Source organism: Hypomesus transpacificus, chromosome 12 (genome assembly GCF_021917145.1).
Source record: "Hypomesus transpacificus isolate Combined female chromosome 12, fHypTra1, whole genome shotgun sequence".
Taxonomy (NCBI): Eukaryota; Metazoa; Chordata; class Actinopteri; order Osmeriformes; family Osmeridae; genus Hypomesus; species Hypomesus transpacificus.
The window spans coordinates 10,820,261-10,836,717 of NC_061071.1; the positions used below are offsets into that span (position 1 = coordinate 10,820,261).

At 54.3% G+C, this 16,457-nt stretch overlaps 1 protein-coding gene across 1 annotated transcript in view; it reads right to left on the minus strand.

Moving 5' to 3' along the window:
* Positions 1–13: 13 nt before the first annotated feature.
* Positions 14–16,457, minus strand: part of LOC124474947 (probable ubiquitin carboxyl-terminal hydrolase FAF-X) — a 27,667-nt gene continuing 11,223 nt past the window's right edge. Inside the window, exons 18-45 of the mRNA XM_047031415.1 lie at positions 15,543–15,692; positions 15,317–15,437; positions 14,971–15,101; positions 14,087–14,365; positions 13,847–13,972; positions 13,470–13,610; positions 13,170–13,336; positions 12,786–12,894; positions 12,506–12,652; positions 12,243–12,389; positions 11,870–12,077; positions 11,486–11,706; positions 10,514–10,695; positions 9,509–9,682; positions 9,259–9,400; positions 7,296–7,499; positions 6,678–7,139; positions 6,284–6,428; positions 6,038–6,161; positions 5,679–5,904; positions 5,367–5,496; positions 5,086–5,271; positions 4,628–4,848; positions 4,096–4,184; positions 3,835–3,991; positions 2,766–2,978; positions 2,443–2,541; positions 14–2,304 (exon numbers count right to left, since the gene is read on the minus strand). Coding sequence (XP_046887371.1) covers positions 2,164–2,304; positions 2,443–2,541; positions 2,766–2,978; positions 3,835–3,991; positions 4,096–4,184; positions 4,628–4,848; positions 5,086–5,271; positions 5,367–5,496; positions 5,679–5,904; positions 6,038–6,161; positions 6,284–6,428; positions 6,678–7,139; positions 7,296–7,499; positions 9,259–9,400; positions 9,509–9,682; positions 10,514–10,695; positions 11,486–11,706; positions 11,870–12,077; positions 12,243–12,389; positions 12,506–12,652; positions 12,786–12,894; positions 13,170–13,336; positions 13,470–13,610; positions 13,847–13,972; positions 14,087–14,365; positions 14,971–15,101; positions 15,317–15,437; positions 15,543–15,692 — 4,842 coding nt within the window. The 3' untranslated portion in view covers positions 14–2,163. The remainder of the gene's footprint in view (positions 2,305–2,442; positions 2,542–2,765; positions 2,979–3,834; positions 3,992–4,095; positions 4,185–4,627; positions 4,849–5,085; positions 5,272–5,366; positions 5,497–5,678; positions 5,905–6,037; positions 6,162–6,283; positions 6,429–6,677; positions 7,140–7,295; positions 7,500–9,258; positions 9,401–9,508; positions 9,683–10,513; positions 10,696–11,485; positions 11,707–11,869; positions 12,078–12,242; positions 12,390–12,505; positions 12,653–12,785; positions 12,895–13,169; positions 13,337–13,469; positions 13,611–13,846; positions 13,973–14,086; positions 14,366–14,970; positions 15,102–15,316; positions 15,438–15,542; positions 15,693–16,457) is intronic.

Sequence of the window (16,457 nt, forward strand, 5' to 3'; positions counted from 1 at the left end):
AAAACAAATAAAATAATTCAAATACGATTTATTTTTCCTTTTCTTAAAGTATAATTTTACAGTGTGCTGGGTTTGTACAGTGCTCTAAGGCAGATTGGGGGCGTATAACCATCCATGCATGTTTCACAAAAGAGCTTTTGTATTATTCAAACAAAATACAAACAAAATCAAAAGGCATATCTGATCCTGAATCGACAATTTACAACAACAAAAAAACAAACAAACAAAGAAAAGCAGTAAGACGTTGCAGTCTTAAAATAAAGCATTCTTAAATGGAAGAAGTGAGAAGCCAGGGATGTGTAGTGCTATGGGCTGGGTTCTGGAAGGATCCAACATTCTGAACGCTTTCTATTCCCCCCAGGGGCTCCACAACCAGCGTCATCCTTCACACACTGCCGTTTATCCCCCAGGATGCTCATGGTGGAGGCAGCTGCATCTCGTTCACCTCATCCTTACAGGCCAGTTTTGGTTTTGGCAGACATTTTGTGTCAACTCCAGTCTTGGGTTTTCAACTTCCTTGGGTTAATGTAAAGTACTGTTGGCAATTCCACTGAACACAATATCCAGTTTATTTTCTTTCTTTTTTTTGCGTGCATTATGTATTTACACTGTACCATAGATGATATAAGAACAATGTCCAGATAGCATTTTCTATGCATCCTTGGTGGTGGGAACTGTACTAGGACATAGAAAAACACAGCAAAATGTGTGTGTCGGCTCTGGGATTCACACCATGGCCACACCTAGTGACGCCACTCAGAGCACACAACTCTGAAAAGTATAATCACCTTCCAAGTGACAGGATCAAAGTTCCTATTCAATGAACTGATTCTTTGCATTTTCTTTCCATGTGGAAAAAAACTAACAAAAAACATACAAATGAAATTAAAATAAGCATAACAGCATAGGAGTCTTTAAAACAAGGGCTGAGGGAAAACTCTGCAACATTTTGACAATTTCAAGAAATTGCTCCAAAAACAAAGGGAAAATAATTACAAACCACACATTCATATTACCACTGAAGCACAGTGTCTACTGGTGTCGCGTACAGAAGTCTTAAAGAACACTCTAGAAGACTCGGTTTAGCGAGTCAGTAAGCGTACAGGCAGTTACTCTAGAACTTTTTGTCGGTTAATGGGCGAGAGTTGTAAGACTGTGGCTGTGTTCAAGTAGGACAAGTGAAGAAAGAAGCGAGACAGCTGGTAAGCAGCACAGTTATATTGTAGTTCTGTGTTCCATCCATTTGGAAACGAGTACAACCGCACACTGCTGCTGTAAACTGACTCACACAGATTATACTGGTTCACTCAAAATGTCCTCACTTATAAATGACAAGCAGAAATAGTAGCTTTAGAAAACAGGATAAAGAGAGGGAAGGGAGAGAGATGCTTGAGAGAGACAAACTTCACTTTACAATCCAACCAAAAGCCACCCCTGTCTTTTGCAAACAATGTCAGTCAAGACCCCACACAACATGACAGCGAGAGATCTAATCACTTCAGGAAGCAGGAAGCTGTCAGCATCCACCTCGTCAGCCCAACCTCACTCACGCCAAAACCCAAAAATTCTATTCCCTCCTTTAATTCTATATTTATTCCTCCAGACCCATTTCCATATGACAGGGGGTGGGGTATCCAGGGCCAGCATGGCAGCCTTCTCCCAATAAGGGTGGGGTTGAGCATCTAGGTGGAAGTTTGTTGAACTATCCACTTGAACACACTATGTACACCTCCGCCATCCCATACAGCTTCCTGAACATCACAACATTGTCTTTAGTCTCCATGGAACTGAAATGTCCGTATCACCATCGCCTGCAGGCAGCGCTGCACCTCCAGACTCTATCAGCAGCTCTCTCTCTCTCTCTCGCTCTCTCTCTGTGTGGGCTGGAGAGAGCGAGGGGCGGGAGAGAGAGCGAGCCAGAGAGAGTTGAATGCCTTCCATCCCCACATCTGTTTAGGTTTTTTTTAAACACTACGAGCAGAACTTGAGAGCAGAATGTGGCACGGTCCGGGGTCAGAGGTGGCGGGTTAGGAGTCTCCTTGGACAGTTGGACAGGAGTGCTACAGCCTTGCTCTCCCACCGGGTAACATTTGGTGAGCAGAGAAGTTTGGATGAGAGGATGAGGGTTGGAAGGGGGGAGGGGGGGGTCCTGCTGTCGTGTTGTTACTCTTTCGTCTGGACCGGAGGGGGAACCCCCTCCTCCGTGGTCTCCCAGGACTCCTGCGCTCTCTGGGGGGGACGCTGGGGTGCGTTCATGTGCTGAGCGGCTGGCCCGGTGTAAGGCTGCCCGTGAGGGAGGTTGTTCTGCTGCGGACGGAACAAACATCCACACTTAGAGGAGAACAGGACAGGCAGGGTTAGGCTTGGGTCAAGTGTGCTGGGTCACTGAGAGAAGACTGAAGGAGGTGTGGTACCTGTTGGTACTGTGCAGGTGTGTGTTACCTGTTGGTACTGTGTGCCAGCAGGAGGATGGGGGTACAGTGCAGTGTCCTCGGGAGGGGAGGAGTCATGATCATCTGGAGCCTCCTGGTCATCGGGCTCCTGAAAACATCAACCAATCAAACTTACAGTGGGACAGGGAGTACTTCCTGTAAGTCGCTCTGAATAAGAGCGTCTGCTAAATGACTACATGTAAATGCAAACGTACAGCATCAGACTAAAGATACAGAGCTTGCTGGTTTGAAAGTTGCTTTGAATACAAGCATCTGCGAAATAAATGTTATTATTATCAACCATCTTCATCGTACCAGCTTCCACACACATACCTCCTCAGGGCAGAGTTCGCAGGCCTTGGCCAGCGTCATGCGAGCGCTGTGGGAGCGCTCCAGGAAGTAGCCGTTAGATGTTTCGTTGCTCTGGACGGGAGGAGACCAGTTGTTGTAGGTGTACTGGGGGTTCCCTGTGTACGGCCTCCTCTCCAGCTCGTCACCCAGCCACTCCACCGCCCACGTCCACTTACGCTTCAGGTCCCCGTTGCTCTGGAGACACACACACACACACACAGGTTAGTACAGGACTGCAGCGTGTGGTAGGGTTAGTTCAGGACTGCAGCGTGTGGTAGGGTTAGTACAGGACTGCAGTGTGTGGTAGGGTTAGTACAGGACTGCAGTGTGTGGTAGGGTTAGTACAGGACTGCAGCGTGTGGTAGGGTTAGTACAGGACTGCAGTGTGTGGTAGGGTTAGTACAGGACTGCAGCGTGTGGTAGGGTTAGTACAGGACTGCAGTGTGTGGTAGGGTTAGTTCAGGACTGCAGTGTGTGGTAGGGTTAGTACAGGACTGCAGCGTGTGGTAGGGTTAGTTCAGGACTGCAGCGTGTGGTAGGGTTAGTACAGGACTGCAGTGTGTGGTAGGGTTAGTACAGGACTGCAGTGTGTGGTAGGGTTAGTACAGGACTGCAGTGTGTGGTAGGGTTAGTACAGGACTGCAGCGTGTGGTAGGGTTAGTACAGGACTGCAGTGTGTGGTAGGGTTAGTACAGGACTGCAGCGTGTGGTAGGGTTAGTACAGGACTGCAGTGTGTGGTAGGGTTAGTTCAGGACTGCAGTGTGTGGTAGGGTTAGTACAGGACTGCAGCGTGTGGTAGGGTTAGTTCAGGACTGCAGCGTGTGGTAGGGTTAGTACAGGACTGCAGTGTGTGGTAGGGTTAGTACAGGACTGCAGTGTGTGGTAGGGTTAGTACAGGACTGCAGTGTGTGGTAGGGTTAGTACAGGACTGCAGTGTGTGGTAGGGTTAGTACAGGACTGCAGCGTGTGGTAGGGTTAGTACAGGACTGCAGTGTGTGGTAGGGTTAGTACAGGACTGCAGTGTGTGGTAGGGTTAGTACAGGACAGTACCTGCAGGATCTGGTATGCCACAGTGCAGGTACTGAAGAGGGCCACCATGCACTTGATACACTGGTAGGCTCGTTTCTGGTAGTGGTTCTTGGAGCGCTGGATGGTGTCGAACAGCCCGTCACGGTCGTCAGGGATACCCTTAAGAACGTTGTGGATCCTGAACACGGAGCAGAACGTCTCAGCAGAGTGTGTGTGTGTGAGGGTGTGTGTGTAAGAATGTGTGATGGCGTGTGTGTGTGTGTGAGGGTGTAAGTGACTCACCTGTGTGTCTGCCAGGAGTCCTCGATGAGCAGGATCTGTAGCAGCAGGTCCAGGTAAGGCCTGAGCTCGTAGGTGTAGGAGTACGCCACCTAGAGGAAGGACAGGGAGCGGACAGAACGTGAGCAGGTGTTAGTGTTCAGGCTGCCCCTCACCTGGTGGAGCAGGTGTTAGTGTTCAGGCTGCCCCTCACCTGCCAGAGCAGGTGTTAGTGTTCAGGCTGCCCCTCACCTGCCAGAGCAGGTGTTAGTGTTCAGGCTGCCCCTCACCTGCTAGAGCAGGTGTTAGTGTTCAGGCTGCCCCTCACCTGCCAGAGCAGGTGTTAGTGTACAGGCTGCCCCTCACCTGGTGGAGCAGGTGTTAGTGTACAGGCTGCCCCTCACCTGCCAGAGCAGGTGTTAGTGTACAGGCTGCCCCTCCCCTGGTGGAGCAGGTGTTAGTGTACAGGCTGCCCCTCACCTGGTGGAGCAGGTGTTAGTGTACAGGCTGCCCCTCACCTGGTGGAGCAGGTGTTAGTGTACAGGCTGCCCCTCACCTGCCAGAGCAGCTCACTGAGCACGGTGGAGGAGAACTGGGGGTTCTCCCAGCAGCTGAAGCGCAGCAGCTTCACCGTCTCCTCCGAGTTGCTGCAGTCCTCGATGATCTTCTTCACGTAGCTCGTTCTCACAAACAGGATCTCTGCAACCAGCTGCTGCAGGGGGGTGATGGGAGCCGTGAGGCTGGGGTCTCCATAGGGGTTGGGCAGGGCTGGGTTACCTGGAGAGAGACCAGAGGGGAAGCATGATACATACAGTAACCAGGAGAGGAGAGGGAGGGACAGGGAGATGGGGAAGGAACAGAGAGAGAGAGAGAAAGAGAGAGGGGAGAGAGAGAGAGAGAGAGAGAGAGAGAGAGAGAGAGGGAAGAGAGAGAGAGAGAGACAGAGAGAGAGGGGAGGGAGAGAGAGACAGAGAGAGAGAGTAAGGGGACAGAGACAGACAGAGAGAGCCTGACCGTTGATGGAGGACTGCATGCGAGCAGACACGTCGCAGCAGCGCAGCAGCTGGGACACCACGGTGTACAGCTTGCCCAGCTCAGCGTACTGGTACTTGATGGGGGGCCCCGGGCCCTCGTCCAGGGCCACCAGCATGAAGGTGGCAGGAACATTCAACTTCAACAGCTGGCTCTTCTCTGCCAAGCCTGGAGGGAGGGAGGGAGTCAGAGAGAGGTTCTCACACAACATGCCTTGCGTGGTTAAACAAGACGCACACAGAAGCTCCCTCAGGCTGGCTCACCCAGGTTGGCATACATGACGAACAGGTTGAAGTACTGCTGCAGGTGGCGTCCGTGCTCTGACACCTCCCTCCTCAGCAGGTTGAGCACTGCTCTCAGCAGGTGGTCGCTCAGACTCAGGTTATCACACGCCTGGTGGGGGCACAGGGCACAGCTCAGCACATTCTCCTCCCCACACCCCATCATCCTATTTCCCCTCTCTTCCTCAATCCTCCATCCATCCCCCCCTCTCTCTTCCTCCTTGCTCTATCCCTTCCTCTCTTCCTCCCTGCTCTATCCCTTCCTCTCTCTTCCATCCCTCCTCCCCCACTCACCTGTGCGGTGCCCCCCGGGGAGGTGGTGGGGGCGGGGCAGGGCCCGTCCTGCAGGGAGAAGTGTGCGATGAAGACGATGAGCTTGGCGAAGGCCCCGCGCACCTCTGCACTCGGACACTCCAGCAGGTGCTCTGAGAAGCGTGTGGGGTAGGAGAACAGCACGCTGTGGGAGAACCAGCAGCGGACGTTCTTACTGTGACGCAGCAAGATGCAGAGAGCATCATACCTGAGGGAGGGGGGGGGAAGAGGATGGGAGTGGAAGACAAACAGGTATTTTCAGTGAAAATGCTCAATCAGCACCTTTGATGAACCTGACCCAGATGAAGTGAGTCACACAGTAAGACCTGCAGCTTCCTCACCAGTCGCTGGCTGGCCCTCGGACCACCTTCTTGGTGTGGAAGCCCGTGCTAAACAGGAAGCGAGCTGCCAACTGGATGCTGATCATGGCAATCTCCTCCGCCTCAGGTAACAGGTGGTCCTGACCTGAGAAATGGAGAGAGAGAGAAAACATTAAGGACCACAGACACCTGTATGCTGGGGGAGGGAGGAGGTGAGGGCTGAGGGAGGGAGGGAGGGAGGAGGTGAGGAGCAGTAGGGGAAGGTACCTGGAGGAGGGTTGAGGTAGACGCTGTTGCAGGTGAGCAGTTTCTTGATGAACTGGAAGTACTCCAGACTGTACTGCATGCGGCTGTGCATGAACTGCACGTTCTGCTTCCTCACGCTGCACTCGATGGCCCCTGGCATCTTCACCTGCAGGAAGATCAAGGTGAGGTATGTGACAAGGAGCAGGACAAGGTGCCTACAGCTGGGCTTAAGGTGTGTGAGGAAGGCCTTAAGACCCAGAACACCAGAAGGTACCTGTGTGAGTATGAATCAGAAATAACCCATACACACCTGAGCCCACACAGCGACAAGCCAAGGTTCACACACACAACTGCCTCACCGTACACACACACACACACACACACACACACACAGACCCAGGTGTTGAGGCCGTACCTGTGGCGGGGTGCTGGGTGGAGAGACGGTGAGCTCGGAGATGCACTTGGCCAGCTCGGCGTCGGCCGGGGCTCCTCCCTGCGTGTCCATCCTCTCGTAGAACAGGATGTAGGCGTTCCACCAGCGCTTCTGCCGGCGGTACGACATCCTCTTCATCATGTGGTCAAACACCTCCCCCATGTACTCTCCCCCAAAGCACTGGCTCTTCATCTCCTCCTCGTCGTCCATCTTGCACTCAGTCACGTCGCCGTCGTCAAACTTGTACCAGCGGTCTTTCTGGCCGCTGTCGCCCCCGGAGACGTCTCGCTGGCCGCTGTCGCCCCCGGAGCCGTCTCGCTGGACGATGTAGGAGTAGTAATGTCCCCCACTGGCCTGGCCCGAGTGCACCAGCACCCCCACCAGGCGGTAGCGGGAACTGCAGCCAGGGGGGTCGGGCTCAGACGGCTCGTTCTGCTGGATCATCTGACAGGAGCAGGGAGGACCGGGAGGACGGGGGGGAAGGAAAGATAAGCAGGTGCACAAAAAGGAGAGAAGACAGCAGGTCAAACACCAGCACAACTAAAAGTTAACGAGGGAGCAGGGCTGCAGCTGCAGTCTTAACGAGGGGGAGTCGGGTACCTGGCTCTCTGGGTTCCCATCATCCCCCTCCAGCTTGGCCACGCCCGCCACGGTGTAGGGCTCCATGTCCAGCTCTCGGGGGAACTCAAAGTAGTCGTTGAACTTGATGGCACACTCCCTCTCCCAGTCGTAGTCGAAGCGCTTTAGCTGGATGGCCAGGACCGGGGGCAGCTTCTTAATGAGCAGCCTCTTCACCGTGTCCACCTGGCAAACACAGCACCACGTCAGGCCAGTCTACCACACACAGCACCACGTCAGGCCAGTCTACCACACACACAGCACCACATCAGGCCAGTCTACCACACACAGCACCACGTCAGGCCAGTCTACCACACACAGCACCACGTCAGGCCAGTCTACCACACACAGCACCACGTCAGGCCAGTCTACCACACACACAGCACCACGTCAGGCCAGTCTACCACACACAGCACCACGTCAGGCCAGTCTACCACACACAGCACCACATCAGGCCAGTCTACCACACACACAGCACCACGTCAGGCCAGTCTACCACACACAGCACCACGTCAGGTCAGTCTACCACACACAGCACCACGTCAGGCCAGTCTACCACACACAGCACCACGTCAGGCCAGTCTACCACACACAGCACCACATCAGGCCAGTCTACCACACACAGCACCACGTCAGGCCAGTCTACCACACACAGCACCACATCAGGTCAGTCTACCACACACAGCACCACGTCAGGCCAGTCTACCACACACACAGCACCACATCAGGCCAGTCTACCACACACACAGCACCACGTCAGGCCAGTCTACCACACACAGCACCACGTCAGGCCAGTCTACCACACACAGCACCACATCAGGCCAGTCTACCACACACACAGCACCACGTCAGGCCAGTCTACCACACACAGCACCACGTCAGGCCAGTCTACCACACACACACACAGCACCACGCCAGGTCAGTCTACCACACACACACAGCACCACGTCAGGCCAGTCTACCACACACAGCACCATGTCAGGCCAGTCTACCACACACAGCACCACATCAGGCCAGTCTACCACACACAGCACCACGTCAGGCCAGTCTACCACACACAGCACCACGTCAGGCCAGTCTACCACACACAGCACCACGTCAGGTCAGTCTACCACACACAGCACCACGTCAGGCCAGTCTACCACACACACAGCACCACGTCAGGCCAGTCTACCACACACACACAGCACCACGTCAGGCCAGTCTACCACACACAGCACCACATCAGGCCAGTCTACCACACACAGCACCACGTCAGGCCAGTCTACCACACACAGCACCACGTCAGGTCAGTCTACCACACACAGCACCACGTCAGGCCAGTCTACCACACACACAGCACCACGTCAGGCCAGTCTACCACACACACACACAGCACCACGCCAGGTCAGTCTACCACACACACACACAGCACCACGTCAGGCCAGTCTACCACACACAGCACCACGTCAGGCCAGTCTACCACACACAGCACCACATCAGGCCAGTCTACCACACACACAGCACCACGTCAGGCCAGTCTACCACACACAGCACCACGTCAGGCCAGTCTACCACACACAGCACCACGTCAGGCCAGTCTACCACACACAGCACCACGTCAGGCCAGTCTACCACACACACAGCACCACGTCAGGTCAGTCTACCCCACACAGCACCACGTCAGGTCAGTCTACCACACACAGCACCACGTCAGGCCAGTCTACCACACACAGCACCACGTCAGGTCAGTCTACCACACACAGCACCACGTCAGGCCAGTCTACCACACACAGCACCACACTGTTCAGAAGGTGTATTGAGTGTGACATCCAAGTAATACAATTTCCATAAGAAAGCCTTATATAGCAATAGAGAAAATGAGGTTCACAGTCTGTTAACATCAAACAGCAGGACACTAGGATCAGAGGAGGAAAGCCACAGGTCAGGAGAAAAGGAGAGGAACCTTCTTGTTGCACTTTTCACAGTGGTAGGCGTTGGCCCCCTCCAGCAGGTCTCCCTTCACGTACTGCTCCATGGAGTCCAGAAGGTTCTGGTGGTTTCTGATGTCCACGTTCAACGTGGTGAAGGACTCCTCACACTCATACCTACACACACACACACACTCTGATGCACTGGTACCATATATGTTTGTGTGTGTGTACAGTGTGTGTACCTGTGCCCTGTAGTGTGTGTGTGTGTGTGTGTGTGTGTACCTGTGAGGACAGCCCTGGCAGATCTTCTGGTCAGCGAAGGAGCCCCCCAGCACCTTGCTGAGCATGGAGGCATGTCCCAGGGCTTTCAGAGCCTCGTCCAGACTGTCCACCAGGGAGTTCAAGAACTCCAGCGCATCGTGCTGCTCGCGCAGGTTCACCGGCTCCCCCCACAACCTGCAGGGGGGAGGGAGGGAGGGAGGGAGGGAGGGAGGGAGGGAGGGAGGGAGGGAGGGAGGGAAAAGAATACAAGAGGGAGGGAGGAATTAAAGAATGGAATGACTACACCTACTGAGAGTTTGGGTTGGTTACAGGTGTTGATCTGTGGACATCACCTATGATAAGGGCTCTACGATGGAAGCAAATCAGTGACATCATGTTTTGAATTTGAAAGTCATTGAATACTTAATATTGACATTTAAACACCACCAAATGTGTTGGTTTTCAATTCACCTCTTTAAAATTGAAATAAGAATTTATTTCAATGTTTAAGGTTTGGAAATTCGGGTTGCAAAAATTCTATCAAAAAACTATTCAAAACTATTCAAATAGAACAAAATTCAGGCTTCCCAAATTTGAATGGTGAAACTCGGATCCCAAAAATTTCAAAACCAAAAAATTGGAGCTGAAAGCTCAAGATTTATTTGGACTCCAATTCTTTGGACTCCAATTCTTTCACCTCAAATTTTGGGGATCTGAATTTCACCTTTAAGCAGCCTGAATTTGGTTCTCTTTGAATTTCTGAAGCTTGAATTATTTTTTTTCCTTTAAATTCATATAGCAATTTTAAAAAGAGGTACATTCTAAACAAACCCATTTGGTGGTGTTTACATTTCAATATTAAGTATTCAATACCTTTTAAAATTCAAAACTTAATGTCACTGATTTACTTCCATACTCTCTCATACAAATCGAATTTGACCAAAACATTTTCTAAATGAAATAATATGATAATGGACCCTGGACTTGCAACCAAACGAGGGACGATGGTTGCAGCGTGGAACCCACCTGAACTGCTTCCAGAACCCTCTGGGGACGTAGTACTGCAGCCTGGAGGCGGCCAGGTGACCAAAGATGACCTGCAGGTGGCGCAGCACCCCCATGTTGTACTCCTTCCTGTCCTCAGACTTTGGCTTGTCGTCTAACTGGTGGCTGTAGCTAAACACCTCGTCCCGAGGGTCAGCGTTACTCTGACAACAACAACACGTGACTTTATGTCCGGCCCACAGTGACGTACAGGAACGCAAGTGCATAGTTCAACAGGAAGTAGACCAGACCCTCCTAGCCTGGACCCTGTCTCACCCCTCCTAGCCTGGACCCCGTCTCCTGTCTCACCCCTCCTACCCTGTCTCCTGTCTCACCCCTCCTACCCTGTCTCCTGTCTCACCCCTCCTAGCCTGTCTCCTGTCTCACCCCTCCTACCCTGTCTCCTGTCTCACCCCTCCTACCCTGTCTCCTGTCTTACCCCTCCTACCCTGTCTCCTGTCTCACCCCTCCTACCCTGTCTCCTGTCTCACCCCTCCTACCCTGTCTCCTGTTTCACCCCTCCTAGCCTGTCTCCTGTCTCACCCCTCCTACCCTGTCTCCTGTCTCACCCCTCCAACCCTGTCTCTTGTCTCACCCCTCCTACCCTGTCTCCTGTCTCACCCCTCCTACCCTGTCTCCTGTCTCACCCCTCCTACCCTGTCTCCTGTCTCACCCCTCCTACCCTGTCTCCTGTCTCACCCCTCCTACCCTGTCTCCTGTCTCACCCCTCCTACCCTGTCTCCTGTCTCACCCCTCCTACCCTGTCTCTTGTCTCACCCCTCCTACCCTGTCTCCTGTCTCACCCCTCCTACCCTGTCTCCTGTCTCACCCCTCCTAGCCTGTCTCCTGTCTCACCCCTCCTAGCCCGTCTCCTTTCTCCTGTCTCACCCCTCCTAGCCTGTCTCCTGTCTCCTGTTTCACCCCTCCTTGCCTGGACCCTGTCTCCTGTCTCACCTCGCTCTCCTGCTTCTCATCTCCTGACGTCTCTTCGTCCACGTCGGTCCCGGTTCCCTCCACGGCCAGGATACCGTTGCGTATGGGTGGGATCATGTAGAGCTGCTGGATGACTGAGTTCATGTAGCAGGTGGCGCCCGCGTTCTTCAGGCCCACGAAGCCCTTGGTGGGCCGCGGGCCTACTGGGGGCAGGTACTCCCACTCCGTCAGAGACTCACAGCCTGGGGGAGGAGAAGGAAATGAGTCCAGAAGATTTGGTTCAATTCCCTCACTGACGCCTTTATAAATATAAGAAAGGTTGTTACTCTTCCAATAAAAGTTCCTGAATAACTGGCGCTCCTCAGTGAATACAATGCAAGTGTAGCTTCCATGGAAGGCGTTTACCTAGGTAGTACATGTCGGTTAGCGTGTCGACGATCTGCTTGAGGTTGCGTACGCAGCCCACCGCCAGCGCCACCAGCAGCTCCAAGCCAGCGTTGATGGAGGCAGGGCTGCTGCACACAGGGATGGCCTGCTCAGGGGGGAACTCCCCACTCTTCATGTACTGCAGGAACACGTTAGACGCTGGGAAGATGAAGTCATCTATCAGCTCCTGGAGAGAGAGGGAGAGGGAGAGAGAGAGAGAGAGAGAGAGGGATACAAAGTGTTAAAACGGACGGGTGTAGCTAGGTGGTAGCTCATTTGACTGCAGATCTCGTACAGTGCTTTACAGGAAGCAGACCCCCCTCGTACAGTGCTTTACAGGAAGCAGACCCACCTTGATGAGGTTAGCCCCTCCCGTCTCACAGCCGATGTAGAACTTCTTCTGTGGAGTCTGGAAAGAGAGCAGCTCCTTGGTGACCCCCAGGTGACCTTCCAGAATGGTCTCCTCCACCCCAGTCTCCCCCGATCGCTTCACCTCGTCCTGAGAAGACAGCACACCGTCACCACAACAGGCTCTCCAAACAGCACACCGCAAACTCCAGGACAGCCACGATGGGTGGGGTCAGGTGGGGGAAGTTAGAGAGGTCTGGGGCTCACCCTGATCTTCTTGAGCCAGGCGATCTGGTTGTTGAGCAGCACCTCGGCGTTGGGCAGGTTGATGTTGCTGTTGTAGGCATAGTTGAGGAGGTGTCTCAGCAGGGTGAAGTAGTCTCCCGCCTGCTTGGCCCGCTCTTTGGCTGTCGTCTGGAGAGATCAATACTCACAGCGTTCACAAGAGAAAGGCTTTCAGACAGGGGCACACCTCAACTAACACGCTCCTCAGCTGCCGGGCGTTCCCAGGCAGGGAGCAGCAGCTGGGAGGGGAGGACAGACTCACCCCCAACACGGTGAACAGCAGAGTGATGAAGAACAGGAGGGGTCTGTGGCCCATGCAGCACCTGGTGGCCATGAGGAAGAACTGCTCCTGGGCCATCTGCCTCACAGACCTGCACACACACACACACGTCAGAGGGGTGTGAGGACGCAGTCATGAGGGAGGAGGACAGAGAGAGAGAGAGAGAGAGAGAGAGAGAGAGAGAGAGAGAGAGAGAGAGAGAGAGAGAGAGACAGCAAGAGAGAGAGAGACAGCAAGAGAGAGAGAGACAGCAAGAGAGAGAAAGAGAGAGAGGGAGAGAAAGAGAGACAGCAAGAGAGAGAGAGAGACAGCAAGAGAGAGAGAGAGAGAGTGAAAGAGGAGGGAGAGCCAGCCAGCCGTACGTACTTGCTGTGGCAGTGCAGCAGCAGGTCTATGATGAAGGTCTGCCAGGCCTTCTCCTTGCTGAGGGTGTCCAGGGCCGTGGGCAGCAGGGCAAAGCACAGGGTCATGACCTCCAGGGCCTCGCAGCACACCTGCTCATCCTCCCCATCTGGCTCCTGCCCCGCGTTCGTCTGCACGGGGAGACACGGGTTAACACTCTCACACACACACACACACACACACACACACACACACACACACACACACACACACACACACACACACCCACACACACTGGGAGGGAGTGTGGCGTGTGGCGGTCACCTTCTCGTAGATCTGGCTGATGTCTTCGTTGGAGCTGAAGACCAGCTGCACAGTGCCGCAGCCAGACGCCCACACGATCTTCTGCACCGCCCGGATCACACAGATGTCTGGGATGTACTTAGACGCCTGGAAGAAGTTCTGCTGGAGACACCGGAGGAAACACTCACATTCAGGCTTTAGGAATTCAATACACATTTACATTTGACCTAAAACATTTGTACAACTTGAACTGTACCAATAAAACCTACCAATACCAATCCTACCTCATTATAGGTATGTATGTGTAGTTCTTTTGTTAATGTAACCTTAATGTCAAGTGTATCTAAATCTACGAGCATGATGTTTGCTACAGGCGGCTTGAGGGGGCGTGTCCTCACCTCTTCAGAGATCTGCTGAGCCAACCGGATGGCCACGTTGCGCAGCATGCACTCAGAGGCGGGGTTTGGGATGTTCTGGAGCGCATTCTGCAGCACCAGAGCCTGGTCGTGCGTGGCCTGGTTGATCTGGAAGGACAGGCCAGTTAGGACTGGGGTTCCCCTCACACAGGGGGAGGAGGGGTCAAAGGGGTCTGTGAGGCGCCGCTCTCCTCGGTGAACAAGTCTTACAGGGTTATTTACCGGTGAGGCTGGGTTGGTGCCCTCCACCACCGGCTGGCACGCCTCCGCCACCGCCTTGACGTGCCCAAAGCCCACGGCGGTGAGCAGCAGCTTGGCGATCTTCAGGGCGTTGAGGTACGCCCCCCGACGGGTCTCCATGTCGGCGCTGGGCAGGAAGTTGTTCCTGGTGAGCATGCTCAGTACGAGCGGGAGCCCGCCGCTCTTCAGGAAGTTGAACTGGAAGTCGCAGGCGTCCTCTCCCAGGGTGCCACTGGCGGGCATGAGCAGAGCGTACACCACCTGGAGAGGGAGGGAGGGAGAGAGGGCATGAGCAGAGCGTACACCACCTGGAGAGGGAGGGAGGGAGGGAGAGAGGGCATGAGCAGAGCGTACACCACCTGGAGAGGGAGGGAGGGAGAGAGGGCATGAGCAGAGCGTACACCACCTGGAGAGGGAGGGAGGGAGGGAGAGAGGGCATGAGCAGAGCGTACACCACCTGGAGAGGGAGGGAGGGAGGGAGGGAGGGAGGGAGGGCATGAGCAGAGCGTACACCACCTGGAGAGGGAGGGAGGGCATGAGCAGAGCGTACACCACCTGGAGAGGGAGGGAGGGGAGGGCATGAGCAGAGCGTACACCACCTGGAGAGGGAGGGAGGGAGAGAGGGCATGAGCAGAGCGTACACCACCTGGAGAGGGAGGGAGGGAGAGAGGGAGTCACTCAGGGGGGCGAGGAGGGCATGAGCAGAGCGTACACCACCTGGAGAGGGAGGGAGAGAGGGAGGGAGGGAGTCACTCAGGGGGGCGAGGAGGGCAGGAACAGGTGGGCTGGATTTATACTGGAGGAGTGAGCTGAACCACTTCTCTCTCACACACACACACACACAGCCCTGTTCCTCTGCTACCCACCTCGGTGAGGTAAAGCACTTGGGAAGGCGAGGGGCTGAAGAAGCGGGAGTCCAGAGTGGGGCTGAGGCTGTTCTCCCCCAGCTTGGCGTGGTCCAGACAGATGGCTCGCAGGTTCTCCACCGTGCTAGTGTCTACACACAACCACAACCAGTTAGCAGTGTCTACACACAACCACAACCAGTTAGCAGTGTCTAAACACAACCACAACCAGTTAGCAGTGTCTACACACAACCACAACCAGTTAGCAGTGTCTACACACAACCACAACCAGTTAGCAGTTTTTAAACACAATGACAACCAGTTAGTAGTGAGGCCTGTGTGTATACGTGTGTAGATGTGTGTGTACCTGGGGGCATGAGCTTGGTCAGTAGCCTGGCTCCGTCTCGGAGCAGGGGCATGTTGAGGGTGCAGCCCAGGTCGGCCACCTGCCACAGGAAGGAGATGTAGCGCAGGTGCAGAGACATGATCTGGAGACAGGAGAGACACCACACATCTGGTTACACTGACCGGGATGTTGGGGGGTGTGTGTGTGTGTCTCTGCTTGTGTGTGAGTGTGTTTATGTGTGTCTCACCACTCCAGGAAGACAGCTCTCCACCTCAGGGTTGGGGCCCTCGCTGAAGTGGTTGCCGTGGTTCCCAGGTGAGCCGGTGGAGGAGTCTGAGGAACTGTCAGGACTGGACGGCACAGTGGCACTCACCTGGGTGAGCTTAGCTGTTATCAGCTGGGGCAAGAGAGAGACACCTGGGTGAGCTTAGCTGTTATCAGCTGGGGCAAGAGAGAGACACCTGGGTGAGCTTAGCTGTTATCAGCTGGGGCAAGAGAGAGACACCTGGGTGAGCTTAGCTGTTATCAGCTGGGGCAAGAGAGAGACACCTGGGTGAGCTTAGCTGTTATCAGCTGGGGCAAGAGAGACACCTGGGTGAGCTTAGCTGTTATCAGCTGGGGAGAGAGACACCTGGGTGAGCTTAGCTGTTATCAGCTGGGGCAAGAGAGAGACACCTGGGTGAGCTTAGCTGTTATCAGCTAGAGGAGAGAGAGACACCTGGGTGAGCTTAGCTGTTATCAGCTGGGGGAGAGACACCTGGGTGAGCTTAGCTGTTGTCAGCTGGGGAGAGACACCTGGGTGAGCTTAGCTGTTATCAGCTGGGGAGAGACACCTGGGTGAGCTTAGCTGTTATCAGCTGGGGCAAGAGAGAGACACCTGGGTGAGCTTAGCTGTTATCAGCTGGGGAGAGACACCTGGGTGAGCTTAGCTGTTATCAGCTGGGGGAGAGAGACACCCTGGGTGAGCTTAGCTGTTATCAGCTGGGGGAGAGAGAGACACCTGGGTGAGCTTAGCTGTTATCAGCTGGGGGAGAGAGACACCTGGGTGAGCTTAGCTGTTATCAGCTGGGGCAAGAGAGACACCTGGGTGAGCTTAGCTGTTATCAGCTGGGGAGAGAGGGGTCATACACCTGGGTGAGCTTAGCTGTTATCAGCTGGGAGA